This window comes from Petaurus breviceps, unplaced genomic scaffold, assembly GCF_028583685.1.
Source record: "Petaurus breviceps papuanus isolate PSGF00001 unplaced genomic scaffold, PetGlider_PUasm1.0 172, whole genome shotgun sequence".
Classification (NCBI taxonomy): Eukaryota; Metazoa; Chordata; class Mammalia; order Diprotodontia; family Petauridae; genus Petaurus; species Petaurus breviceps.
This window is the reverse complement of record NW_027185755.1, coordinates 3,335,693-3,362,839: the sequence shown is the minus strand read 5'-3', so window position 1 is coordinate 3,362,839 and position 27,147 is coordinate 3,335,693. Positions and strand designations below refer to the sequence as shown.

Here is a 27,147-nt window from a genome sequence, read left to right as displayed (position 1 = left end):
CCCAAAAAACTAATGCTATTTTAGGCTACTAAGAGAAGCAATTCAGTGTGTCAGAGCAAGTGTTTTTTCTTTAAAAGTGTTCTGGGTCGTGATCTGGGAGAATTCAAGTGTCTTTGAGGGTGGGCAAGTGTTTTTTCTTTAAAAAAATTTCATGGCTATAGTTGCTATCTGCAGTGGTCTTTGAGTCCAAGAATATAAAATCTGACACAGATTCTATTTCTTCTTCCTCTATTTTCCAGGAAGTGATGGGACCATGGCCAAGATCTTAGTTGTTTTTTTTTCTTTTTGATGTTAAGCTTCAAGCCAGCTTTTATACTCTCCTCTTTCACCCTCATCAAGAGACTTCTTAATTCTTCTTCACTTTCTGCCATCAAAGTGGCATCATCTGCATATCTGAGATTGTTGATAATTTCTCCTATGAACCTTAATTTTGGGTTTTGGTTTGTCCAGTTTGGCATTTCACATGATGTACTCTGCATAAAAGTTAAATAAACAATGTGACAATATGTAGCCTTGCTATATTCCTTTCCCAATCTTAAACTCATCAGTTGTTCCATGTTTGGTTCTAACTGTTGCTTCCCAGCCCACATATAGGCTCCTCAGGAGACAAATAACATGATGTGGTTCTCCCATCTCTTTTGAGAACTTGCCAGATTTTGTTGTGATCCACACAGTCAAAGGATTTAGTGTAGTCAATGGAGAAGAAGTAGATGTTTTTCTGGAACTCCCTTACTTTCTCTATAATCATGCTGGCAAATTTGGTCTCTAGTTCCTTTGCCTCTTCAAAAAACAGCCAGTTCTTCTGGTAAGTCTTGGTTCACAGATTGCTGAAGCCAAGCTTACAGAATTTTAAGCATAACCTTGCCGGTATGGGAAGTGATCATAAATTTTTGGTAATTTGAACATTCTTTGGAATTGCCCTTCTTTAGGATTAGGACATAAACTGATCTTTTTCAATATAATGACCACTGCTGAGCTTTCCAAATTTGCTAGCATAGAGTGCAGCACTTTAACAGCATCATCTTTTAGGGTTTAAAGTAGCTCAGCTGGAATTCCATCACCTCCACTAGCTTTATTTTTTGCAGTGCTTCCTAGGGCCCTCTTGACTTCATTCTCCAGGATGTCTGGTTCTAGGTCAGTAACCACACTATGGTGGTTATCAATAATGTTAAGATATTTCTTGTATGGTTCTTCTGTATATTCTTGCCACCTCTTCTCAATCTCTTCTACTTCTGTTAAATCCCTACCATTTTTGTCTTTTATCATGCTGATTTTTACATGAAATGTTCCCTTGATAGCTCTCATTTTCTTGAAGAGATCTCTTGTCTTTCCCATTTTATTGTTTTCTTTTTTTTTTTTTGCATTACTCAGTTAAGAAAACCTTCTTGACTCTCCTTGATATTCTCTAAAATTCTCCATTCAGTTGGGTACATCTTTCCCTTTCTCCTTTACTTTTTGCTGTCCTTCTTTCCTTAGCTATTTGTAAAGTCTCATTAGAAAGTCATTTTACTTTCTTGCTTTTTTTTAAATGCTTTTTTCCTGCTGCCTCTTGTACAATATTGTGAGCCTCTGTCCATAGGCACCCTATCTACCGCATTTAATCCCTTAAATCTATTCATCACTTATATTCATAAAGGATGTTATTTAGGTCATGCCTATATTATCTGATGGTTTTCTCTACTTTCCTCAATTTAAATCGGAAATTTTTAATAAGAGGCTCATGATCTGAATAAGTTAGCTGACTAAATCGACTTCTCCACCTGTGACTGTAAAGCTATAATCAATCTGATTTCAATACTGACCATCTGATGATGTCAATATGCCTTTTGGGTTGTTGAAAAAGAGCATCTGCTGTGACCAGCGAATTGTCTTGTTAAAACCCTCCTAGTTCCTGCCCTGTTTCATTTTGGACTCCAAGGTCAAATGTGTCTGTTATTTCAATTATCTTTTTATTTACTACTTTAGCATTTCCATTCCCCTATGATGAATATGGCATCTTTCTTTTGGTGTTATTTCTAGAAGATATTGTAGGTCTTCATAGAAATGATCAATTTTGGCCTCTTCAGCATCACTGGTTAGAGCATAGATTTATATTACTCTAATGCTGAATGGATTGCCTTGGATTATTTTTTTTTGGAGGGCAATTGGGGTTAAGTAACTTGCCCAAGGTTACATGGCTAGTTTTTTCGTGTGGGTGTTAAGTGTCTGAGGCCGGAACCAAACTTGGGTCCTCCTGACTCCGGGGCTGGCACTTTACTCACTGCGCCACCTAGCTGCCCCGATTGCCTTGGATTTGAAAGATATAATGCTGTTTTTTTTGAGATTATACCCCAGCATTGCTTTTTGTACCCAATTGACCATGAGGGCTAGTCCATTTCTTCTAAGGGATTCTTGCCCACAGTAATACATGTAGTGATCACCTGAATTAAATTCACCTATTCCCATACATCTAAGTTCTCTTACACCTAAGATGTCAATGTTTAATCTTTCCATTTCCTGTTAACAATAACCAGCTTACTTTGTTTACAGATCTTACATCCCAGGCTTCTATGTGACATTGATCTTTATAGAATTGGGCTTTCCTTTCATCACCAGTCACATCCGCGGCTGAGTTTCTTTTCAGTTTTGACCAGCCCTTTCATTAGTAGCAGAGATTCTGCCTTCTCCAATGGCATGTTGGACACCTTCCTACCTGAGGGGCTCATCTTCTGATGCCATATCTATTATCATTTTAATAGTCTCCATGGGGTTTTCTTGGCAAAGATACTGGAGGGGTTTGCCAGTTCCTTTTACATTGGATCCCTTTTGTCAGAACTCTCCACTGTGACCTGTTGATCTTGGGTAACCCTACATGGCATAGCTTATGATTTCACTGAACTACGCAAGCCCTTCCACCACAAGACAGTGATCCAGGAGTGGGGCTCTCAAGATATCCTCTGAGTTTTGAGACTCAGGAAACTGCTCTTTGTAAGCTCTACTTTCTTATTCCCTTTTCACTGTCTCCCATTCCTTCAGCCCCCATCATCCTTCACTTTGTTTATTACCCAGCCTGGACCTTGTGACCAGTTACATTAGTACTTGCACCTGTCTTGCCAGTTCCCAATTGTGAGTAACATCTGTCTGTATTTTCTACTCTTAAGCTGCTCAGAAGTTGCAAGAGAGTTGATTGGGTTCACTAGATTCATGTTCTTTAATGGCAGCTGGACTTTCCTTTTGTTTATCTTTGGTCAAATTTCTGTCTCATCTCCTATGATAGTTGCTCTCACTTTTTTCCTTTCTTCAGCTTCCAAACTTGATTCCTTTCCTGGACTCTCAATTTTTTAATACAGAGGCTGACTTGAGTTCTCCATACTTCCATCCTCCCCCACCCCCCAAAATCTCTCTTCATCATCAGACATCCTCTCCTCTTTCTCCTGGGCCTCCATGGATAAGAGTTCCATCTTTGCTGACACAAAGCCCTCCACTATCTTCTTTGGCTGCTGCTTCCACCTTCTGTTTCCTTCAGAAGCAACTAGGTGGGTGCAGTGGATCATACCACGCATCCGGAGTCAGGAAGACCTGAGTTCAAATCCAGCCTCAGGCTCATACTAGTTGTGTGACCCATGGTAAGTCCCAACCCCTGTCTCAGTTTCCACATCTGTAAAATGGATATAATAACAGCACCTACCTCCCAGGTTTCTTGTGAGGACAAATGGGATATCTGTGCTATATAAATGCTAGCTAGTATCATTCAGGGTCTTGCTCTGCCAATTGTCATCTGTCTCTGATATTTTTCAGCTTTCCTTCTCTACTGATTCCATCCTCCCCATCTACAACCATTCTTGTCTCCCCAATTCTAAAAAATAAACAACCCAATCCAATCTTTTCCTCCATTCTGCTACTTCTGTGAGCCGACTCTTCTAACTTCTTTTCCCTTTTGCCACCAGACTTCTCTAGAGTCATCTCCACTTCCTTTATCACCTGCTCATTAAGCCTGGCTTCTGTCCTTACTGCCTTTCCCAAACCTTTACCCCAGCCTCTTCATCGCCAAACCAGCATCCCCCAGCCCACTCGCCCACTCCTGCCACTCCTTACACTTTTTCCTGCCTGGGCCTCTATGATCCTGTCCCATTCTGGGCTCCTCCAGTCTCTCTGAGCTGCCTTTGACTTCTAAGTCACAACTCTGATTAGACCTATCTTTCTCAGCGTGCTCCTCAGGGATCACAAAATAAAGCCTCAACTCAAGGTGTTACACAGTTTAGTCCAGTCTGCATTTCTATGTCTGTATCAGGAATATTTGAAAGAGTGTTGAGCTTGGTGTCAAGACCTCTAGGTTTGAATCCAGGCTCAGACACTCAGACAATCTAGGCTGTGTGACCTTGGGCAAGTCACTTCCCCTCAGTTTCCTCATCTCTAAAGTGAGGATCATCATCTTTGCACTACCTATCCCATGACATTATTGTCAAAAAAGTGCTCTGTAAATTCTCAGATACCAGATCAATGGGACTTCTTACTCCATCCAGGATAGATATTCATTCCCCAGACATACCTTGTACTTTCTCAGAGGAGACACATACCACCTGTTAAGACTCAAGTCATCTGGGATGTCTAGGTGGTGAATAGAGTGAATAGAGCACACCAGCCCTGGAGTCAGGAGGACCTGAGTTCAAATTCGGCCTCAAACACTTAACACAAAAAACTAGCTGTGTGACCTTGGGCAAGTCACTTAACCCCAATTGCCCTACCTTTCCCCCTCCAAAAAGAAAAAAAAAAAGATTCAAGTCATCCAGCTTATCTGATCATACAGATTGGATCCTCTGGCTTTTTCTTCAGACTCCTATAGCATGACCTTTGTGGCTCTTCTAGGGCATTTACCACTTACTGCTTTGTACTATCAGTATATGGACCCTTGTTTTATTCTCCAGTTAGACTGTGAGCCTGTGGATAGCAAGGGTCACCTTCTAGCTATTTCTGTGTTTCTACTATCTCTAGCACAGGGGGTGTGTGGTAAATATGTGGTGAATGAAGATGGAAAGTATGGGCATTTTACCTTTTTAAAGAAATACTGCCCTCCTCTGACAAGCATCCTCATGTCTTCCAGAATCTAAAACACCTCTTTCTTCACCACACTATGTCCCTGCACTACCCCATCCCTGATTCACTCTCTCCTTTCTCTTCCTACCAAACTTTTGACTTTACCACCAATATTTGACTACTTTCAAATATATACAGTAACTCAGATTAGGCCAACACAGGCGGTATGTTGTTGTCAAGTCTCTTCTTTAATGACTAGATAAGAATGCATATTATGTTGGCCTATATGAATATCACTTCTAGGTGCAGTGGGGTGAGCACTGGACCTGGAATCAGGAAGATCTGACCACCAGACACAAGCTGTGTAGCCTTAGGCAAGTCACTTAACCTCTGTCTGTCTATAAAAAGGCGCTAAGAACAGCATCTGCTTCAAAGGGTTGTTGCAAGTGTCAAAAAGATAATATTTGCATAATCAGTGCTTAGCAGAGTTCCTGGTACATAGAAGGGACTAGCCTTTATTATAATTATCCCAACATACTTAAAAGCATCTCAGGTAGGTTAAAGAGTGCCCACCACAACCTTGTTTTTACTTAAGCCCTCATCTTCCAGGTCGGCTAACACTTTTCTTCTTGTCGCTGTCCCCCGCTCGTTAGTGCATGGGATGTGCTCTTTCCAGGCTGTTGGCTAATCACTTTGGGCAGAAGGACATACCTTTGCCAGACGGATGGATGGCTGGGGTTATGGGTTATGTGGGTGCAGTGGATGGCCATGGAAGAGGATGAAGCAAAAACAGGTGCCACCCAGGCGGACATGAACGAGCTGCTTGGTCCTCCAGCTAGGTGAGTTCCCCAGCTAACTCTAGCTTCGAATGATCACAACTGTCCACATCAGTGGGCTCAAGAGGCAAGTTTTTACTGAACTACTTCATCACACAGCACTCCAAGACAAACATTTTCTCTAAAGGCAGGGATCCCAGAATGTTGGCTCAGTAGATTTTCCCTCCAAGGGGAGTTATGAAGGAGCATAGCAAAGGTTCTGCTATGTACCCTGCAGAGTCAAGGGCAGTCCCTGGGTCTCTGGGGTCCAACTGATATCCCTAACACTGCATAGAAGATGTTCCCTGGAGAGGTCCCTAAGGACACCTCGACTGAATGCTCTCTTTTCTAGGAGTCTGGGATGTTTGGGGCCCTGATATGAGTCTTCCTGTCTCTTTTCCTTCTCCTGGCTAGTCCATTCATCCACATCTACCCTCCTGGGGAAGGTGTTTTTCAGGTAGTCAATGGGATCTTTGAATAGAGACACTTTGTCCTCCCAAACATAAACTAGGATCCATTCAGATTCTTCTATTCAGTCTGGCATGGGAAGAGTAACACCTATGACCCTTTTGTGTGGGCCCAGTCAGGAGGGGCCATTGAACATCTCCCCACAAGCCCTCCTGCCTTTCAGAGCAACAAGGCCATGGCTCCCATCTCTCTCACCCCCTCTTTTACCTTTGGCAATTTTAATGTCTAGGGCTGTCCGGATCAGGGCCATGAGAGTAGAGTTGAAATGAACCGTGTTGTCATCTGCAACAGGCAAATCCATTCGCAGAAGTCTCTGCGGAGAGTCAACATGGAGCCAATCAGCCCAGTGCCCCTTTTGTTGTCCCCTGTATCTTCAGCCCCCTCCAGAATGCATTTCAAAAACCAAAGAGCAGCAGGAAGAACTCTGAGATGGGCCAGGTGCCTGGAGGTTACACATAGTCCCCATTTTTTTTTTTTCTGGTGAAGGGAGAGCTGGGCAGTGGCTAGTTCCTGGGCTCCTATTTTCCGTCTAAGAGGAGAGATCGCTCCTTTGTGGTGGGCTGCTTGAGCCTTAATGCCTTTTGTGTCCTCTGCGTAAGGCAGGGAATGCCTTCTGTCTGTAGCACCTTTAATCATCCTCACAAACCCAGAAGCCTGCAATCTTTGGACCTAGCCCACCCCATTACTCTCAGGTCTTCCTATGGGTAGGAAGGTCTGGCCCAGCAGAGTTCTCCCTGGATGGCTCAATTCAGATCAAACTCCAAAGAAAAAGAAAACATGTCTGGAAGCCTCACAGACCCATTTCTGGGGAGTACGTGCAGGCAGTGGAGGCAGAGGCAGAAGCACAGAGCACATGGGCCAAGGGATAGGCAAGAATACCCTCCAACTTGGGCCAGACTGTGTAAGATCGGACCAGACCATCACACGCTACATTCCCTCTGAGAAGATGCTCAGTGCTCATGCAGGTGGGCAGGCAGGTGGATGGTTACACAGGCCACTGGCCCTAGGGAGGAGGGAGGTGGGGCCATGCAGGGCATGCAACGTGGAACACCAAGCACCACACAACAGCCATGGACAAGGCGTCACAGACACGAAAGCATCCACATGGAATCTCGAGACTCATTCATAGCTCCCATAGAGATCAGTATTCAGTGACAGGTCCAGATTTCGGCTCAGTGCAATGGTGGGAGTGGGAGTGGGAGTGGGGGTGGGGTCTGCTCCCTAGGTCCCAAGTAAGGGCGCTATTCCAAGGTGCTAGGTGGTGTGGGTGGGAAGGATGGCCGGGTCAAGCTGTAAGTGGCATGGAGATGGTGTTGGGGTGTGAGGCCCACCAGGGGATTGAGACACTGAGCCCACTGTCCTTAGTGGAACAGTTAGCGAGAAACAGGAAGATGAAGAGTTAGGGATGGGAAATCCAGAGACATGAACCCAGCCAGGAAGGGAAGGGAGAGTCACAGAGATGATGAGGAAGAGAGAGACAGACAAAGAGAAGAATACAAGAGTGGGAGGCTTAAACGGGGAGAGACACAGAGGCAGAGGCAAACATGCATGTGTTCAGGGACCAGGAAAAGTAGAGGAAGACCAAGAAAGGAGAGTGAAATGAAACAGAGGGGAAGCAGTGACTGCATCGGAGATGTAAAGAGGCGTAGACCTCAAACGCCCAAAGGCAGATGGCATTGGCTGCCACCCAGTGGCATGGAAGTGACATGGAAGAAGACAAAGTGAAGGTGAATCAGGACCCGAAGAGAAGGAAGAATGAATGAGGAGGGCAGGGGAGTGAAGCTGAGACAGGCTAGAACTGCATTGACAGAGAAGGGGCTAGAAGGGATACTGTGAAGGGGAGGGAAAGGGAACAGACCAAGGTTAGGATTATTAGGGTCATTTGTCAGGGGGCTGATTGTCTTTCTTAAATCTATCTAAGTTACTGTGGCTTATATGAAAAATCTGTCCTTGGAGAAATGGGAATCCCAGGGTCATGCAGGGCCCAGAGAGGAGGTTTGCTGGAGGTCTGCAGGGTGGGGAGGTTAGGGGGATGGGCTTTAGTTCAGAAACCCAGCTGAAACCTCCGAAAGGTCCTACCTCAAAGGTTGCCTGGAATTTCCCCCCAGCCCCTGCTGCAGGCTCTGTCTGGCTGGGGGAATTCTGTTCTCCCTTCCGCATGCACAGGGCTCCATCATGCACATACCCTTTACCCCTGCCCCACCCTGGGCCCTTCCTGGGAGATGCAGCATGCATATCCACAGTGTCAGGGAGCCAGCCTGTCTTGGGACCCCAGCTTCGGCTTGCCCGTCTACTCTGGAACAACAAAGAAGCACATTCCAATGTTGGGGGCCGGGCATCCAGGGGGCTCTATAAAGCCAGCCCTGGGCATTGGGGGTGGATGTGTGTGTGGGGACAGGGGAGTGGGAAAGAGGGCTCAGGAAGCTCATGGGAAATTTCCCCTCTTCCCTTAGCTAAATATGGTTCCAGATGATTGGAGCCCTTCTTCGGGACCTCTCTGGGTTGAGCCAAGATAGTCCTGTCCTGTTCAATATCTCCTTTTTGCCACAGGTTTTCTATCCCCTTCCCCACTTCCCAGGCCAAAGTTGAGGGCTGTGCAGCATGTGTGTGTGTGTGTGTGTGTGTGTGTGTGTATGTGTGTGTGTGTGTGTGTGTGTGTGTGTGTGTGTGTGTGTGTGCATGGTGAAGGGGTGGGGTGGTGATACTTTCTTTTTGAAGGTGAGTTTCCTTCAAGACCATGATTGAGGGTTTGAGGGACTTGGCCATTCTAGTGGCCCCTCCCACCCCATGCTACTGGCCATAATGGAGTCTCTGAAACACAACACACTAACCGAAGAGAATGGACACAACTGTATTGGTTAAAAAAGATCATGACGGATGATAATCATTTTGCTCGAGGAAAAAAAAAGGAAGTATCAATAGAAAAAGAGATCTGGTAGGTTGTCTTTGTCAGCATTTAAAAAAAAGAAAAGTGACCTTTTTTCCTTTGGTGGGTGTCAGATTTAGTCTACCTTATAAGCAACTCGGGCTGGACACTTCTTCCCCAAACCCAGGGGCGGAGACATGTGTCTGAGCATCTCATACATGTCCGGGTAAGCCATGCGGCCCCTGGCAGCACCAAAACAACAAAACCAGAACCAAAAACAAAAACAAAAACAAACAAAAAAAAAACCAAGAGAGGAAAAAAAACACAGAGAGAGAAGAACCACACGAGCCAAAAAAATCAGGAAAAAATAGAGAGAGAGATGCAGAGAACAAGAAAATATATTTTTTAAACAAATTGAAAAGAGGGGAAAAAATGGAAGAAAAGTAATAAAAAAAGATTACTTCACTGCTCGTTGGCAGAGAGAAAGAGCAAAGTCATGTTCATTTCTGACTTTGGTTTATTGGCAAATTGGCAGGGAGGGCCTTGAAACTCTCTACCAGAAACCTGGAAACCATTTTTTCTTTAAACTTGGGCAAAGTTCCACAGCTTAGAAAGGAATATTTTACCGGGAGAGGGAGGGGCCTGGGAAAGAGGGCAGGGCTCCAGGAATTGAGAGGAAAGGGAGTGGAGTCAATGGCGGAGTCGTCAATGCAGTTTTACTCCTCCCCAAATGAAAATCCATATTAATGCGACTGTGGTTTGGGGGGAGGGGGCAGTTGAGACCCTGGAATGCCCAGCTTCAGCTAACAGCAAGCAGAGATGGTGGAAGGTAACTTGAGATATATGCTCCATGCTTTTTAAGTCTAAGTGACTGCGTTATCTTAGGCATTCTTGTTTGCTAAGAGGTCACTAATTAAATGCAAGATATATCGAAAGATGTGTATATATATATATATGAAATATATATATTAAGAACCAAAAGCCACATTCATTCCGTTGATGCTAGCAGGTTTTAGTGGAAATCAAACCTTGCAAGCAACCCTATGAGGACATTTCTTGCCTAAGCCGAGAGGGGGAGATATAACACGCAATAAACTGTACATATCCTTATAATGAATCCGACCGCTGTAAGAAGAATACATGGGTGTTAGTGCAGATTGTAAGGGTCAAATACAACATATACATGTATACAGACACACAGCATCACAGAGATGTCAGGGGATCACGGCCATAGAGATAAATAACGGGGCTGGGAATTCCCAGTACTGGCTCCAGACATTTGTACCAGAGTAAAAGAACTGGAGAAATGTAACTGCGTACAAGAGAGTGGGGAACAAGGGGCAAGGAGGATACAGTCTTTCTTGTCCTTAATTTTTACATTTCCAGTTAAGCAAGCACACTGATGAACCAATCCAAGAGGACCCCACAGTCATCTGCTTGGAGAGCTCTGTGCTAGAGTCAAAACCAGTTCGAAGACCCCTGGCTCACAGGGGTAAGTAGACAGAGTGGGGCTGTGGAAAGAGCCCTGGGTTTGGGGTCAGATGTTCTGGGTTCACCTCCTGCCTTTGTTACTTGTTAGCTGAGGGATCTTGGGATGGTCCCTCTCTCTCTCAGGCTCTTGATCTGAAAAAATGAGGGGATCAGACTAAATGCTCCCTGAACTCTCTTTCAACTCTAGATCTAAGACCAAATCTATTTATACTTGCACACTTATGTGTGCATGCACGAGTGTGTACAAGCACACACACACACACACACACACAAACACATACCCATCCCCTGAATGAATTGGGAAAGGGCGGTGGTGTTAAAACCACAAAGCACAGTGGGTCTTGTAAGGCAACCCCTTTCTTGGGCCTGCAAGACAATCTAAGTAGCCTCTTTGGGTGAGGACAGCAGAGGCAAGGTGTTAATGGCTGTCAGAAAAGCAGTTGGATGCAATTCAAATGAAATGACCTAGAGTTAAAAGAGTAAAAGTTAATCACCAGCAAGAATCTAAGTCCACTGACCCTAAAGGTCCCTCTAGGCCTGGCCAGGCTCCCTGGAGGTCCCTGCCTGGGTTGGACTGGCTCCCCAGGGGCTATAGTAGCAGAACATTCACCTCTTCCTGTCCCTGTCTAGCTCCCATGGATAAAACATGAGAAGGTGCCAAAGGCCCAGGTTTGGGAGGTTTCTAGTAGGGTCTTTCAAGGACCATCATCAGCCCTTGAGCTTAAGGCCCAAGGTGGGGGGAAGAGTGGGAATCCTTGCATGATGACTGGGTTGGGAATTTGGGGGCTGTTGTTATGGTGCACTAGGAATATTTTACCCTGGTTTTGAATAGAGGAGGGTGGTCTAGTGGAGAGGAGATGCTTGTTTTCTGAGAGATTTGCCAATTAGTAATGCAAGAAAGTGGAGGGGGCAGAGGCATAGCTTAGGGACTTCAAGATTCGAAGCCCAATATCCCATGAAAGGACCTTTGGCGCTTGACACCAAAGGTCTGACAAAGCCTTTTAGCCTAGAGCTCAGATTTTGTGAGGGTCAGGATCAGTCCAGATCCCAGGACAAGGTGGCACTTCCATTTCTCTTCCTCCTTTGGGCCCTTCCACCTTCCCTTTAACCATCTGACCATACAGGGCCTTTGCTTTGTCCCTACACCAGAATGAATGTTAGTAGGGATATCATGTGGTTGCCAGCCCAGCACCTTTCTCCTCCTGAAGAGGTGAGACAGAGATCCTGGAAGAAAGCTTAGGCCTGTGGACCCCCAACCTCCTTCCTTACAGCTCTTAACCTCCCCAGTGGAGCCCATAGAGCCTTGCCTGAGAAACATTCCCCCAAACCAGGAGCAGGGAGGAGATAGGGCCTTTCCCAGACTACAGCCTCCAAGGCTGAGAGCTAGGGGTGAGGCCAGAAGAGTTCAAATAACTTCTTACCAAGCTGCAGGATCATATTCGGCCCAGACACGCACATACTCATCCAGATGGTGGGGGCCCAGGATGGAAGAGTCTCGGGTAAGATACTCAAAATTGTCCATGATGACAGCCACAAAAAGGTTCAGCATCTGCAGTGGGTCAGGGTAGAACAGGCAACTTTAAGTGAGAACCCAGAACAAAAAAAACCAAAGTGATTCCTTTCTCTGTCTAGCCTCTCCCCACATTTGTTTTTAGAAATTCCCATTTCCCTTCTCTTAACCTTGAGCTTCTCCTTTATTCACATCCTCCTACAGATGTGAATAACCAATAATTTCCCAGACAGAGAAAAGTACCCAAGGATCTCTTCAGCAAAAAATGAGGCCCTCCCCCCCCCCCCCCCACACACACACTTCTAAGGCAGCTCCACAGACCTCTGAAGGAACCATAGCAAACCTGTTCCTCTGGTCCTTAACCTGTACTGCCTTAGATTGGAGTTATTTTTATTTTGACCACCCTCCTACTTGATGATGAGCCACACAGGACAGATAACATGCCTTCCTTCTCTGTACATAGCCTAAAGTGTTGTCAAGCGTGGGGCCTTACACATGGTCACTGATTAATCGATGTTTATGAGGGATACTCCAGCTACAGTGCAGCAGTACAGAAACAAAGCTCCCCTTCTCATCCATCCCCATCCCCAGACAAGGGTGAGGGCCAATGGCATCCTCCCCGGACTCACCAGAAAGGAGCAGAGGAAGATGAAAGACACAAAATAAAAATAAGCAAACTCGTTCCCACACTCAGGCTCCCTGATGCCCGAGTTCTTATCGCAGGGTTTCCCACTGAGACAGGACAGCATGATGTTATGCCATGCCTCACCTGTGGCACTCCTAGGGACAGAAGGGAAGTCAGACCTGCTGTGCAGAGGGAGTACCAGACACCTGCCCACCCCCTCTCTTGAACTTCAGCCCCTGGCCCTCAATCACAGGCCTTTCAGCCCTCCCCATGGTATGGGGAGGACTCCTGATGTCACTTTTTGTGTCTCCTTCTAAAATACCACTCCAAGTCTTCACAGGCATGCCCAGTATTTGGCAGGCACAGACCCAAGTGCCAGGTCTCACTCAGCTCAGTTAGGGAGCTCCCCCCTCTGCCTCCACTCTCCTCCACCAAACAGGTCTGCATCTGGGGACTCTGTATCTCTCTCTGTCCCTCCTGCTTCTGCCCAGGAGCCCCATCTCACCTGAAGAGAAGCATCAGTGCCTGGAAGAAGGTGCGGAAGTTGTTGTGCTCCGTGATTTGGAAATCATCATCATCGTTGTCTTCTTCTTCCACATCGATGCCAATGTTGCCAAACACCTGCGGGAGACAAGTGTCCTCAGGAAGAGGATTCTGCCACTGCCAAGCCCGGAGTCCCGGTCAGTCCTCGGGAGCTTAGAGCTGGCTTTCATGGAGGGGCAGGGAGGGGATAAAACACAGACCACTCCAATACAGTAGAAGGGCTTCTGGGAGATGCAAGATTAAATGTGATTCTACATCTCTACAAAGGACAGGGAAGATGAAATGGCAGATAAATGACCACATGGGAAACTTAGATAACTAGGAGAATTTCCTGTTGTGATAACCTGCTAAGGAAAACAGCCTGTCAAGAATCCCAAGTATTAAGAAATCAACCAGAGGCAGCTGGTGGTGCAATGGTTTGAGTGCCGGGCCTAGAATCACGAAGACCTAAGCTCAGATTTTACCTTAGACAGTGACTAGCTGTGAGCCTGGCCTCAGGAAAGTCACTTTCCCTGCCTGACTCAGTTTCCTTGTCTGTAAAATGGGGATAATAACACCACTTCCCTCCCAAGGTTGTTGTGAGACTCTGATAAGATATTTGTAAAAACACCTATCATACAGTTGGTGCCATATACATGCCTATTTAAGAAATCTTTTTGAAAGGAATGATATTCTGATCTTATACTGCTCTGATGTGGATGTGATTGTAAGTCAAGAGAGATTATGAAGAATAAGCCAAGAAGCTGCTAGAATTAATGGAAAATTGGCCTCAGGCAATACTTCCTCCAATTTCTTCCCCTGGAACTCAGTTTTTATTTGTTTGAATTAACCCTGTGCTGTTCCTGGCAGACAGCTAAGCCACTGTGCAACCAACATCCTGTAGTGGATGGAGCCTCCCTTGTATGGATGAGACAAGCATCCCTGCTATAGCCTTGTGCAGTACAAGGAGGCAGATGACTACTGGGCAGATCTGGGAAGACTTCATGAGGGAGGCAGCATTTGATTTGAGCTTTAAAGGAGGAAAGGAAATTCAGCAAGTGAAGGGGAGGGCATTCCAGGCATAGAGAACAGCCTTACCAAAAGGCACAGGGATGGCAGATCAGAGGGCTGTTCATTGACTAGAGCATACATAACATGTGTGAATGAAAATGATATAAGGGGAAGCCATGAGTCTCAGGTCTGTACACTTCATTTTACTCGTCTCTGTGACCTTGTAGGTCACTGGTCTGTCACTAGAAAGATGGCATTTTTTGTTGCTGTGGTGGTTCAGTCATTTTGTCATGTCTGACTCTTCATGACCCTGTTTAGGATTTTCTTGGTAGAGACACTGGAATGGTTGGCCGTTTCCTTCTCCAGCTCATTTTACAGATGAGGAAACTAAGGCAAACAGGGTTGAGTGACTTTGTCCAGAGTCACACAGCTAGTAAACATCTGAGGCAAGATTTGAACTCAGGAAGATGAGTCTTCCTGACTATAGGCCCTAAGCTCTACCCAGTATTCCACCTAGCTACCAGAAAGACAATGTGGTGTCTTGGACTTGGGAAAACCCTTCCCCTTTTCTAGGTTCAGATTTCTCATTTATGATGAAGTTGAATGAGATTATCTTGAAGGTCCCTTCCAGATCTATGGTTCCATGACTTTGTGAATCTTTGAACCCATCCCCCAGTCTCCAAATCTGGCATTTTATTGTCCTTCCTCTGCATAAAGTAAATGGGAAATTCCCCTCTCCTAGAGTTTCTGGAAGTTTTAAGAGGAGGAGGAGAGAGAAAAGGGCACCCCACTTCTGGGTCAACTGAGGTACTTGCAGAGAGGAACCCACAACTCACCTGCATCCCTATGATGGCATAGATGAAGAAAAGCATGGCGATCAGAAGGCAGACATAGGGGAGAGCCTAAAGAGAAGTCAGGTGAAGACACTTAATTCCCTTCTGCTTATGACAATCTGCATCTTCCTGACTGAGAACTGTATCTTCCCACATCCTCCTTCTTAGCTGGTCCTCTGGTTTTCCCTAAATTGCTGGTCCTCTAGTCTTCTCTAAATGAATTGTCTAAATCTGTACTTTGATTAGACCAAATGTTTTTAGGTTTGGACAGTGAAGGTTAGGATCTGATAGAAAGTGAAGAAGCTACAGAGGAGAGTCTCTGTCTGGGTTTGGACTTTGGACTGGCTCAAAACATCCTTGGCTGAATTAAGTCGGTATCACTGTCAGTGTTCCCAATGGTTGCCTTCAGAATCAATGCTGCAGCTTTGCTAAAGACCTAGCCTCATATATGGTATCTCCCCATCATTGGTTCTACTTCTATCATGGGAGTAACTGATACCTGCCTTCTCGGTGCAAGCCAGACCTGGGGGCAACCCCTCCCTTTGTCCTTACAATCCCTTACCTTGAAGGACTGTACAAAGGTCCAGAGGAGGATGCGAATGGTGTAACCCTGTCGAAGTAGCTTGATGAGGCGGGCGGCCCGGAAGAGGCGGAGGAAGCTGAGGTTGATAAAGTTGTTCTGGGAAGATGGAGAGAAGGCATGACTATCTGCCCACACAAGTAGGCCCCCAAAGCCACTAAACATCTATGTCAATCTGGACAGTGCCAGAACCCAAAACCAAGTAGAGAAATCAATCTAAACCCCAACCAAAGAAGGAAGGGAAAGAAAGGGAGAGCCAACACAATGTCACTGAGGAAAAGTTCAAAAGGAAGGGGAAAAGCAAGAGAGAAAGGAGGTAGGGAAAAAACTCAACAGCTCAAAATGGAAACCACTTGCTAACACCCTCCCTCCCGCCCCAATCCTGCAACCCATAAAAGAAGAAAAGGAAAAGGAAAGAAAAGGAAGAGAAGAAAATGAAAAGAAACCAAAATATTTGAATCATCCAATCAGGAAAAAAAATTATTATGGTTTTTGTTTATCCCAACAACCAAATGCACTGAGACACTAGGACACAAGCAGGTAAGGTCGCCGAGTCTCGTCACACATGTACGATGCACAGACACCAAAGAGAGGGAAGCCAGCAAGCTCAGGCCTGGTGGGCTTGTGCGTGTTACATGTGCATGTTACGATCCGGGCCAGAAATGCATCAGTCACACGGACTCAACAGGTGCACCGCACGGCACAGCACTCTGGGCGTGGCACTGCCCACCCCGCTCTGGCCCGCCCTGACCTCACCCCCAGACCATCAGCCAAGGGCTGAGAGCAGCAGCGCTCGAGCCAGTCGGGAGAAGCAGAACAGGATCTTTTCTTACCCCCTTGGCGAGCGGGGATGGGGAGGACAGAAGGGAGCCGGGGCTGTTCGGCTGCAGGGCGAGTCCTCGCTGCCCGGTGAGTCCGTGAAGATGCATTTTTGGCCCTTTTCCCCCCTCTCTGGGATGGCTTCACAGCTTCTGGGATTGGGTGGAGCAGCGTGGGACCAAGCCTGCAGTAAGCGATGGAGCTCCCATGGGTGTTGTGAGCTTGGAAATGTCCCAGGCTGACAGAGGGGTGGGTGCTGGGGGCAGGGAGTCCGAGCCATTCCTGCCCCCAGCACCTCCCCTGTCAGGCCCCTGCTCCCTCTCGCTGCTGCCTCCTCCTCCTCCTCCTCCTCCTCCTCCCCACCCGAGCCAGAACCCACGCACCAGAGAAACACTTGGATTAGAAGGACCAGAGAGGGGCAGGATGGGATCTGGTAGGAGCTCTGGTGTACCAGTTCAGTGAGGCATGGGGAGCTGCTTCCTTGGGGAATCAACAATGTCCTGGGCCAGGCTGGGGCCTTTGGGACCCTTGTGGCAGGAGTTGAGATGTATGGGGAAGGATGATCACACTAGTGTTCCCTCATTCCCCACCAAGGCAGGTACCATGAGCTGCATCTCTTCCTAGTAGTCTACTCAGTTTCACTGCAGCTGGCTAGCCATTGAGGAAGAGAAGGAGGGAAAAAAGATAAGGAAGCAACTACTTCCTTACTTGGCTGACAAATTCTTATGGGGATGTGTTGTTAGGGGTATATGGGTGCAAGCAGGTATAAGGGAGGCAAGCACTATGGGTTTTTTTTGGGGGGTGAGCTGGGGCAAAAGTAGGGACAAATCGTGGGAAGTGTTCCTAAGAGATAGCTAGGTTTTTAAATAGCCTTTCTGCTCTGTTCTTGGAGATGGGCATGAGGAGGGTGGGATTCAGGGAAGGGGAGGTGGAGAAGAGCCACCAGGGCCAATCGAGGGCAGAAGTATGTGCCATATGGTGCTAAGCTAGCCTTGGAAATAGAACACAAAAGTCCCGGCCTCCACTGCTTTAGCAATCCACTCAGGTTATGTGGGGGGAGACCATGTAAAGCCTAAAAGACCCCACTTTTCGTCCCCACCTAACTGGCACACATCATTCATCACCCCAGGGAGCAAGGCTGGGTTATAGGAACTAGCTTTGAGCAGGGCCCCAAGTGCCTTTCAGGGGTCTCTAGCTCACAGAGGCTACACCAGCTCCCTCCAGCATACTCATTAGGGGGACAATGGAGGGGCATCAGTCTCAACATCCTACCTTCCTGACAGTGTCTACAAGTAGGACTTAGCCTCTGGGGAGCCAGCATGGTGCCTGCTGGATTGGGAATCCTGCTCCAGGAGGGCAACCTGTGCCCCTGAGCTGGTGTGATAAGACAAAGCGCACAGCACAAATACCCTTGGTCTCTGTTAACAGGCTAACTCAACCCAAGGGGAACTGGGCATAAAGTCAAGCTGAAGTTGCCTTCAGCTAATGTAGTTTGTGGGACATCTGGGACAAACTCCCCAACTCTCTAGTCACTGTACAACTGGTACCTCGGGACAGCTCCCATAGAATTGGACCAGACCACCCAGTGGACCCTGTGGAGGCACTCCACTTTGTGGCCATTTTCTCTGCCCCCTCTTCCACTCCCTCAGAGACCCTTCCCCTCCTGTCGATCCCATAAGTGCAAGCCATCCCTTCCATGGGTGGAGCATAACATGTGGACTCCAACGGAGCATGCAGAGCAGCGGAAGCTCCCCCAGTGGGGGCAGCGAGCCCAGGCAGGGGCAGGGGGAGGGGCAGGTGCAGGGCAAGAAGTTCTCAGCTGGCTGTGGTGATGCTGGGGAAGCCGCGGAAGAGTCCCAAGGGAGAGATGCATGCAGAAAGTCCACCGCCCACCTTAGAACACAGCAGGGGGAAGACACATGGGATCTGGGGAGAGGACTAAGGATGGGGCAAGTGAAGCCTGGAAGAGTGAGGGAAAGGCAGAATCTGAGCCCTACGCATCCCTTACCTTCTTTTCCTGGGCAAAGGGATCACAGGCTCTCAAGTTACCCCCAAACCTTCTACCCACCTGACTGCTCTTCTAACTGCCCAGACAGCCCCTAGTTGCTTTTGGGGCTCTATCTACCCTTTGGCTAGACTTATGGGCTGGGGCGGGGCTGGAAAGCTTGGGTATCAGGTATATGAGGAGGTGAGCCTCCTCCTCTTCCTTCTATCAGTTCTTTCTGCCGTCTCATGTCCTTTCTTCCTATTTGGCCATGTGCTTCCAAGTTCTAGTATGGACAGAACCTGCTTCAATACCATCAGAGGCAAGATCCCGTGGTATTTCCTGCCCATCCACAAGCAGGGAGCCCCTATGAACGGTCAGAGATTTCAAGCCCTGATTCTGCATGTCTGAGAGTTGGGGACAGTGTCTGCAAGGAAGCATGGTATAGTGGAGCCAATGCTAGCTTTGGGATCAAGAAGGCCCAGGTTTGAATCCTACCTCAATCACTATCTATGTAACCCCAGGCAAGTCACTTAACTTCTCTTGGGCTCAGTTTCCTCATTTGTAAAATGGAGATAATAACACTTTCCTCACAGGATAAAATGCGTTGTGAGGATAAAATGAGATTATATATATATATATATATATATATAAAGCACTTTGAAAATATTAAAGCACTACATAAATTCTTATTCTTATTATCATCTGGGGGCCCACCTAGCCTTAGACAGTTTTGCTGCATCAACTTTGTGCTCTAGCCAAGACAGGAGGATGGACACCTGGGTTCCTTCTCATGTTGCTTCCTTCCTTCTGCTTCAGTCCATGGCATTCTGTGGGCAGAAGCAGTAACAGCTTCCTTCTGAAGCTTCCAGCTCCACACAGCCTGGGCTCTAGACCCAGCAGCCTAAATGTTTCTCTCCCCAGCAGATGCAGACATACAGTGGAAGTTTTGGGGGACTAAAGGCCATTATGGGAAGGCCCTTAAAGGTTCGAGTGAGTCAGAGTGGTGGCACCAATCCCACTGTAGAGATGCAGGCCCCTCAGATCCCCTCAGGAATCTAATCATAAGCTGCCCCAGATAAAAGGCAGGGAGTGGGCTCTGTCACTATGGGAAGAATCCCTGAGACAAAAAGACCAATGTGGGGGTAATTTAAAGAGTTTCCTTTTAGGAACAGGGGTGGCATTTAGGAAAAGAGAGGCATATGCAAGCAGCAGAGTGAGACTCCTAGGACAACAGAAAGCAGGCTGAATATATGGCATGACAATGTGGGGATCCCTGGGACAGTCATGGACAGCAGAGGTGGGGCCTGAGAATACGTGCATTGTGGGTGAGCAGGTATTAGAGTCAGAATGTCAGTGTGTCTGTACATAAAGAAGTATCTGTAGGAGGAGGTAGGGAACCAGGGAGACATGTGTGAGGGTACAGCCTGTAGCAGGGCAGGCATTTGAGTGTACATTCCAAGGGACTTCCTTTATGGAAGTGTCTGGACAGGGGATAGAGCTGTCCAGGCAGCAGGTGACCTGGGCATTCCCCTCATCACTGCCCTGATGTTTCCAGTTCTCATTTGGGGTAGGTCGGGCTGTGGCCCTTTCCACCCAAAAGTCAACCCTCTTCCTGTCTCTTCTGTGCCTCAAACCAAGTCTTGGCACATGGCCCAAGTCCCTAGCCCAGGGGACACACACACAGAGAACCAAAGGCCAGTAGAGGCTATATTCTTTGTTAGCAGGTGAGGGAGACAACAGAGAGAGGAAAGTTAGCTGCAGCACAACTAGTGTAGTATGTGAGTTATGGGTATCAGAATGTACACAGGGAACAGTGAATGCCCTAGATATGTGATGGTACTGGATGGAGGTGTGTGCAAGGGAGTGTTGATACAGGGCATGCACATTATGGAATGGTTCTGTAGGGTTGGCGTAGTAGACACTGGGGTGCTCCCTTTAGTGAGGAGTCCAAAAAGTGAGCAGCTTCATTGGATTCATCTCCTGGGCACTCGGGGGCTTCTGGCAGTCAGGAGATCAATTTGGGGAGGGAGGGGCCACTTTAAAAACAATCAAAAGAATACAGAATTCAGACCCAACAAAGATCAGAACAGAAAGGGTAAGAAATACATACAGATAGACATACACACACAGAGAAATAGGCAAAGAGGAAGGTGGTGAGGAGGGGGGAGGGCTGATGCAACTCAGGCTGTCCAAACGCACGGGCCATGCAGTGCCGAGACAAGAGAATGCTTTCCGCTAATGTAAGGCATTTAGGCTTCAGAAAGAAGTAAAACCAACCGGATCCTAGATGTAGATGTTGAAGATGAATGGGGGATTGGGCAGGGGCAGATGGGGAGGTTTTTTCAGCATTTTAGGTTGATTCGTTACCAGTGCCAAAACCCAATGGATTTCGGTTCCACAGATGGGGTAGGGGCAGTGGGTTTGGGATATAGTCATTGGTGTATGGACACACAGACCAGGTCATGGATGGACACATGAGTTTCATAGTGCATTTTGATTGGATGAGTTTTTCAGACGGCGTTGTGCATTGGCACATACAGTATAAAGAGCGAGCATGAAAAGAGACAAGACAAGAAACACAATCATTATATACTGCACATGAGGCAAATCAAAGTCACCCCCCGGTCAAAGTTAGCATTTCATCCTTATCCAACTAGCCACCCCCACCTGGCTTTGTCCACTGCTTGGGTGGCTGGCTGAACTGAGGGATTAAAGACACCCAAACCCCAGGGTCTGCCACCTCCCAGATTCTGATTGGACCAGGCAGATAGCTCTCCACTACGCCATACTGGGCTCAGCCCCAGTGTCTGACTGTGAGAGAATGATGGGATGAGTCTACCCCATGGAAAGTTGTTTTCACAGCCTCCAGCTGGAGGTTGAAAGATTGGGAACCTCCAGACAAACTATACTTTTGAGAGGGCATGGGGCACCAGCAGATATGCCCATCTTTTTCTCATTTCAGCAAGAGAGGTAATTTTCCAAAAATGGTTCTTGTTAAGGGTAGTAACAGCACTGTCACTGGTAGTAATCACATGAACACCAGTGCATTGTTTGGTCCCCCACCCTAGTCACTGGCCCTGCTCAGGTCTGGCTCAGCTGATAGGGACAGTTTGGTTATCTAGACTTCCAGGAACCAGAGTTCATCCAAGTTGGAACAGTTGAAATGGAATATCTCCCATCAGCTGCATAAGGAATGGAAAAAATCAATCAAGTCCTCTACCCTGCCTTCCAACCAAGCCCAAGGACCTGGGGCTTAAGGCTAGCCTTACCTGCATGCTCCTCCTTCCCCTTCCCTCCCTACAAGGCCATTAACTAGTTGGTTGGGGCTGGGACAGTGATCATATATTGAAGGTAGATTTCCAGATGGGCCTTACAGGGAAACCTCAGGCCACTTAGAAAACTGCAGGGTCAAGGAGCTAGTTCAGGAGGAAACTGCTTATAGACTTCAGAATATGTATGCACCATTCTGCAGTTGCAGAAGGGATGTACACAGTATATATGTAAATAGTAGCTACAGATTTCCAACTTGAGGGCTCTTTGGGGTAAGGAAAGACCCTTCAGAGAAAGGAAGCAGTGGAGATCCTTGGGCCAGGGAGCTATTTCCTTGCTTGTATTTCCTCTGGGGTGGGTCCTAAACAGGAGAGCAAGGGGCTGAGCAGAGGTCCCTGAGAAGGAATCTACAGCTAAGGGTTATGGGAAAGGCAGGGCTGAGAAGGCTGCTCTTTATCTGGTCCCTTGGAGAGGGAACAGGATTGACAGCACCCTTAAACCCTCCGCCTATGACTAGGAACAGGGGGAATGGACTCAGCTACTTTTAGAGCAGTGATCCCTTCTGTAAGCAGGCCTATGTCCTACTGACCTTAGGATAAGGAGACAGGGCATGTTTGAAGCAGTTTCCCCCCTATTCCTCCCAGTTCTTTCCTAGACAGATGAAACAATCAGCATCACAGAATGATGGGGGTAGAGGTGGAAAATATTCACTTTTGCTGCTCAGACACACTTGGTAGAAGTTGTGGGGGACCAAAGGGCATTATGGGAAGGCTCTTAAAAGCTGCCTTTTCAGTTGTTCTCAAGAGTATCCGGATATTTTTTCCTATTGCTTTCTCCAGAGTTCAGTGCCAGCCTGCTTAAACCTGGGTCTCACCTCCCTCTTCAATCTTCCTTCCCCCAAAATTGACCACTTAAGTAGCTTTGGTCTTCGTAGCCTCTGCCCTCCCCTAGACTCTGTTGCCCTATAGGCCTTGTCTACATTATTTCATATCTTGAGTGACTCCAGTCCTAGGATCACTGGTGAATGGCCAAGGAAAAAAGCAAGCAGAATTATTAAGTCCTATGGGCTTTAGCCAGTTAGACCAGCTAGGAAGGTAAGAGTAGGGAGAAGGGATCTCGGTGGGAAAATGCCTTAGGAACATGAGAGGCAGAACTGGAAGGGACTTCAGAGAAAATCTAGTTCAACCTCTTTATTTTATAGGTGAGGAAACTGAGAAACAGAGCTTAAATTATTTTCATAAGCCTATATTGGGACTGAATGGACATGGGATTGCAGCCCAGGTCCTCTGGTTCCCAGTTTGTGCTCCTATTAAATCAGTCGCTTCTACCAGGAAGGATGTTACTTAGGCTCAGCATAAGTAGAGGATGAGTCTAGATCCTCTGGAATCCCCCAAATCACATTGGGAAGAGAGCAAGTTGGCATCAGGGCACGGGAGGTAGAAATGGGAAGAAGGAAGGGCACTTCATGGGTACTCCCTGCTGAGTAGGAGTAGTTAGGGCACCTAGGGAAATGCCCTGCCCTTTGATCTGGGAGTAGCAATTCCCTTTCCCAGGACCTTCTAGGGACATCTATCTGATGTCAGGACCAACCAACGTGGTCCACAGGGAGATTACGATAAATGTTCCCGCTCCAGGTTGGCTCCCTCTGTCCCTTCTGCCTCTCAAGCTTCCGTATACAATGCAGGCTGCGAAGGTGTTCTCATGACTTTTAAAAGTCCCTTTCAACTCTCAGAATCTGTGACTTATGAATGCAACTTGCTTTTCATATGACTTTTGGTCTCACATCATTGAGAAATAAAGAAGTGCAGAACACAAAAATCTCTCATCCTACATTCCTGGACCTTGGGTTTCTTAGACCTCTCTATATCCTCTTAAGTGAGCACTGACTTCTCAGCCCTTCCCCTCTGTGTGCTTCTTAGCTCATATGGCTGAGGAAGCCCTGGGCTCCAGCCAAGTCCTGAAGCTCTCTAAGAAACCACTCTTGGCCAGCTGGGTAACTGTAGGCCTCCTGGTTGGCCTTCCTTGCTCTATTCAGTCTGGCTTTGCCCAGACCAAGGCCTTGGCCCTAGGGGCCTTGCTACCTTACAGTCACAGCCCAGAGAGGAACTAGTGTGGCACTTACCCCAAATTCGGTCACTAAAATATCAGTGATGCTGCCCAGAACTGTCACAAAATCAAAGATATTCCAGGCATCCCGGAAATAATTCTAGAGAGAAAAAAAAAAAACAAGAAAGACAAGGAGGACAAGCAGCAAGAGACCAACGGCACAAACAATCACAGCAAAACCCTGGTGTGGCCAAAGGGACTGCCCCTGCCTCCCAGGCCAGAGTCTGCCTGGCAGCCTTTCTTCTGAGTGTGTCTCCGGAGCAGAGGGAGGGACCTGTCAGGGGGCTGCTTGTGAGGTTCACAGAATTCTCTTTCCTTCCCCCCAGGGGATACACTGGGCTCTTCCCCAACCCTCTTACCTTCACTTCAATCAATCCCAGTCTATTAAATACAGAAAAAAAGGCAACAAGGAGGCTAGAACGAAATAAGGGGCCATGGTGGTGGTATCAACTTGAAGGATCTCAACTCTCTTGAGTTTGAATTGATTCCCTGCTCAGTTTGTGGCTTACTAGGGGCAAATGACTCCTCCCTGAGCAGTTTCTTCTCTATCCAACTCCCCTTCCTAATCCCGTGTCTGGGCAGCTTCTCCTCTCTCCATTAACCAAATACAGGGTAATACAAGTTCATCTTTGCCTCTACCAGAGTTAAACATGCTTTCAATATAATCGCATAAGGCAAAGTAGAATAGATTCTCCAGGGCCCTGGGTTATTTTGATCTTTTGGTCTCTGTTAACTGATTGCAGTAAGACCCATAAACATACTATCTATCTATCTATCTATCTATCTATCTATCTATCTATCTATCTATCTATCTATCTATCTATCTATCTCTCTATCCATCTATCTATCTACATCATATCAGGTGGTAATGGTCATTGGATCTTAGAGTCCGAAGGGGTTGTAGAGGTAACACAACACAACCCTCTCACTTTATAGATGGGGAAACTGAGGTACAAAGAAGTACTTTGCCCAAGGTCACATGACTAATAAATATCCAAGGCTAGGAGTAGAATAGAATAAAAAATATCAAGGAATTCAAGATGTTGCTTTTCACCAGGATTCATTGCAACCCAGACCAGATGCTAAACATTCCCAGACCCCTGAGAAGAAGAGAAGATTAAGGCACTTAGGTCTGACCCTGGGTTTTCCTCTCCATATTCACATTGGGTCTAGCCCTAGGGAAGTGAAGGGTGGCAGCTCCTAGTCCTTTTACCAGGATAAGGACGGGGAGCAGACCTATGATTTCAGCATGTATGTAGCTCTTTGGTGAGGAAATTCCAACAATCAGTGTAGCTTGCTGTCTTTTCTGCAGCTTAGTTGGAGAGGTCACAAACTCAGTATGTGTCAGAGACCAGATTTGAACCCAGATCTTCCTGACTTGGAGGCCAGCCCTCTGTCCACTTCCCTGTGTTGCCTTTGCTTTAAGCCTCTACAAAGAGTTCCAGTTCTTGTAGAATAAAAGCTCCTTTGGACTCTCTTCTGCTGTCCAGCGTCTAGAAGCTAGGGGCTCGCATGGTGCCATCACTGGGCAGGCCTTTGGTCTTTTGGTTTAGTGCCCCAGGAAGCTAGGTGGCTCAGTAGGTGAAGCACTTGTCCTGGAGTCAAGAGGACCTGAGTGACCCAGGGCAAGTCACTTAACCTCAGTTCCTCTCAGTTTCCTCAGCTGGAAAATGGGAATAATAATAGTTCTTCCCCTCCTCCCAGGACTGTTGTGAAGATAAAATGAGATAATATTTGTGAAGTGCTTAGTGTAGCGACTGGCACCAAGCAGGCATTTAATAAGCACTTATTCCCTGATCTTCATCCCCTGGGATGAAGTCTTCATAGATGGTGAACTAGGGACCTAACTGAGAGGAAACCACTGTCTTCCTTGTTTGTATGAGCTAGAAAGCAAACCCAAGGGAACTTAGGGAGTGGTCCCAGCTCCTTTTGGAAGGGCGGATGGGAAGGTTTAGAGTCCCAGTGATGCTCAAATGTGATCTGGCCTGGTTTCCCAGTACAGGATCTACCAAGAGAAGACTGGCTCCTTATACTGACCAGTGCCTATAGTTTAGATGAAAGCAGAATCTCAGGGGTCCTTCCCCTTGCAGGAGTATACTGACTCCTTCCCTTTGGCCAGTGCCAGACACAGAAAAGCACTGATAGGGGCCTTTTCATCACGAAGGATGTTCAGTATGTGAACCACTATTGAGGTCAAGGAACTTGGGAACTTATCGCTTGTACGACCCTGGGAAAGTAACTTCCTTTCTCTGGGCTCTTCCCCTTTCTTTGGTAAAATAAAATCTATTCCATCTCTAAACCCTATGAACCCAAATTGTGATTATAAAAAATCAGGCCTTAAAGGTCATTATTAACTTGAATCCCTGGCAAGATGGCCAGTGGAGCCTGTGGAAATGAACCCTTGGACAGCCATCTTGTCTCTCCTTCCCTCCCCTGCTCTGGCCTCTCCACCTTGTCTGCCATAAGCCAAGTATGTGGGTAGACTTACCAGGATCCCAAAGGCCATGATTTTCAAGAGACACTCCAAAGAAAACAGGGAAGTGAAGACAATGTTGAACACCCTTAGTGCATTGTCATAAGCAATTGTGGCACCATCAAACTAGAGGAAGGAGAGAGGGGGTGGGCATGCTGTTGACTATGGGATGGCAAGTTGGGGCAGTTTTTTGGTTGCCCAACTCATTTTGAACTTAGGGCAAGGTGAGAGCCCTGAGTCTTCTCCCCTCATTGAAAGGCAGGCCCAGGGTCTTCGGTCTACACTGGCCCCCAGCTCTACATGGCCCAGTGCCTTGTTGAGAAGCCCCTTCCCCTCTCACTCTACCCTCTCCCTTTTCCCCAGCAGGAGGTGGTCAGGCCTCACCTTCATCATGAGTACAATGGTGTTGAGGGCTATCATAGCCATGATCGTGTATTCAAAGGGAGGGGACACCACAAACTGCCACATCCGGTACTGGAAACTCTGCTTGTTCTGAGGCATGTGCCTTGTCAGGGGCTTGGCACTGATGGCAAAGTCAATGCACGCCCTCTGCGGGGAAAAAAAAAGGTGAGACTAATGTGAGGAAGAGGAAAATGGGAGGAGCGAGGGAGGGGGAAAGAGGGGCACAGGCGAGCAGGTAAGTGGATGGTCTGGGGGAGAGGGGAAGCAGGCTGTAGTTCTTCTTGAAACCTCATTCATCCTTTGCTAACATTCATTGGATCAGTTCCACCCCCACTCATATTCCTCAAATCTTGGGG

At 47.2% G+C, this 27,147-nt stretch overlaps 1 protein-coding gene across 1 annotated transcript in view; it reads right to left on the bottom strand.

Annotated features, from left to right (window-relative positions):
• Positions 1-27,147, bottom strand: part of CACNA1A (calcium voltage-gated channel subunit alpha1 A) — a 255,077-nt gene that overhangs the window by 29,835 nt on the left and 198,095 nt on the right. Inside the window, exons 29-38 of the mRNA XM_069082950.1 lie at positions 26,774-26,938; positions 26,405-26,515; positions 23,933-24,016; positions 15,717-15,833; positions 15,158-15,223; positions 13,294-13,409; positions 12,793-12,943; positions 12,075-12,202; positions 9,308-9,404; positions 6,504-6,609 (exon numbers count right to left, since the gene is read on the bottom strand). Coding sequence (XP_068939051.1) covers positions 6,504-6,609; positions 9,308-9,404; positions 12,075-12,202; positions 12,793-12,943; positions 13,294-13,409; positions 15,158-15,223; positions 15,717-15,833; positions 23,933-24,016; positions 26,405-26,515; positions 26,774-26,938 — 1,141 coding nt within the window. The remainder of the gene's footprint in view (positions 1-6,503; positions 6,610-9,307; positions 9,405-12,074; positions 12,203-12,792; positions 12,944-13,293; positions 13,410-15,157; positions 15,224-15,716; positions 15,834-23,932; positions 24,017-26,404; positions 26,516-26,773; positions 26,939-27,147) is intronic.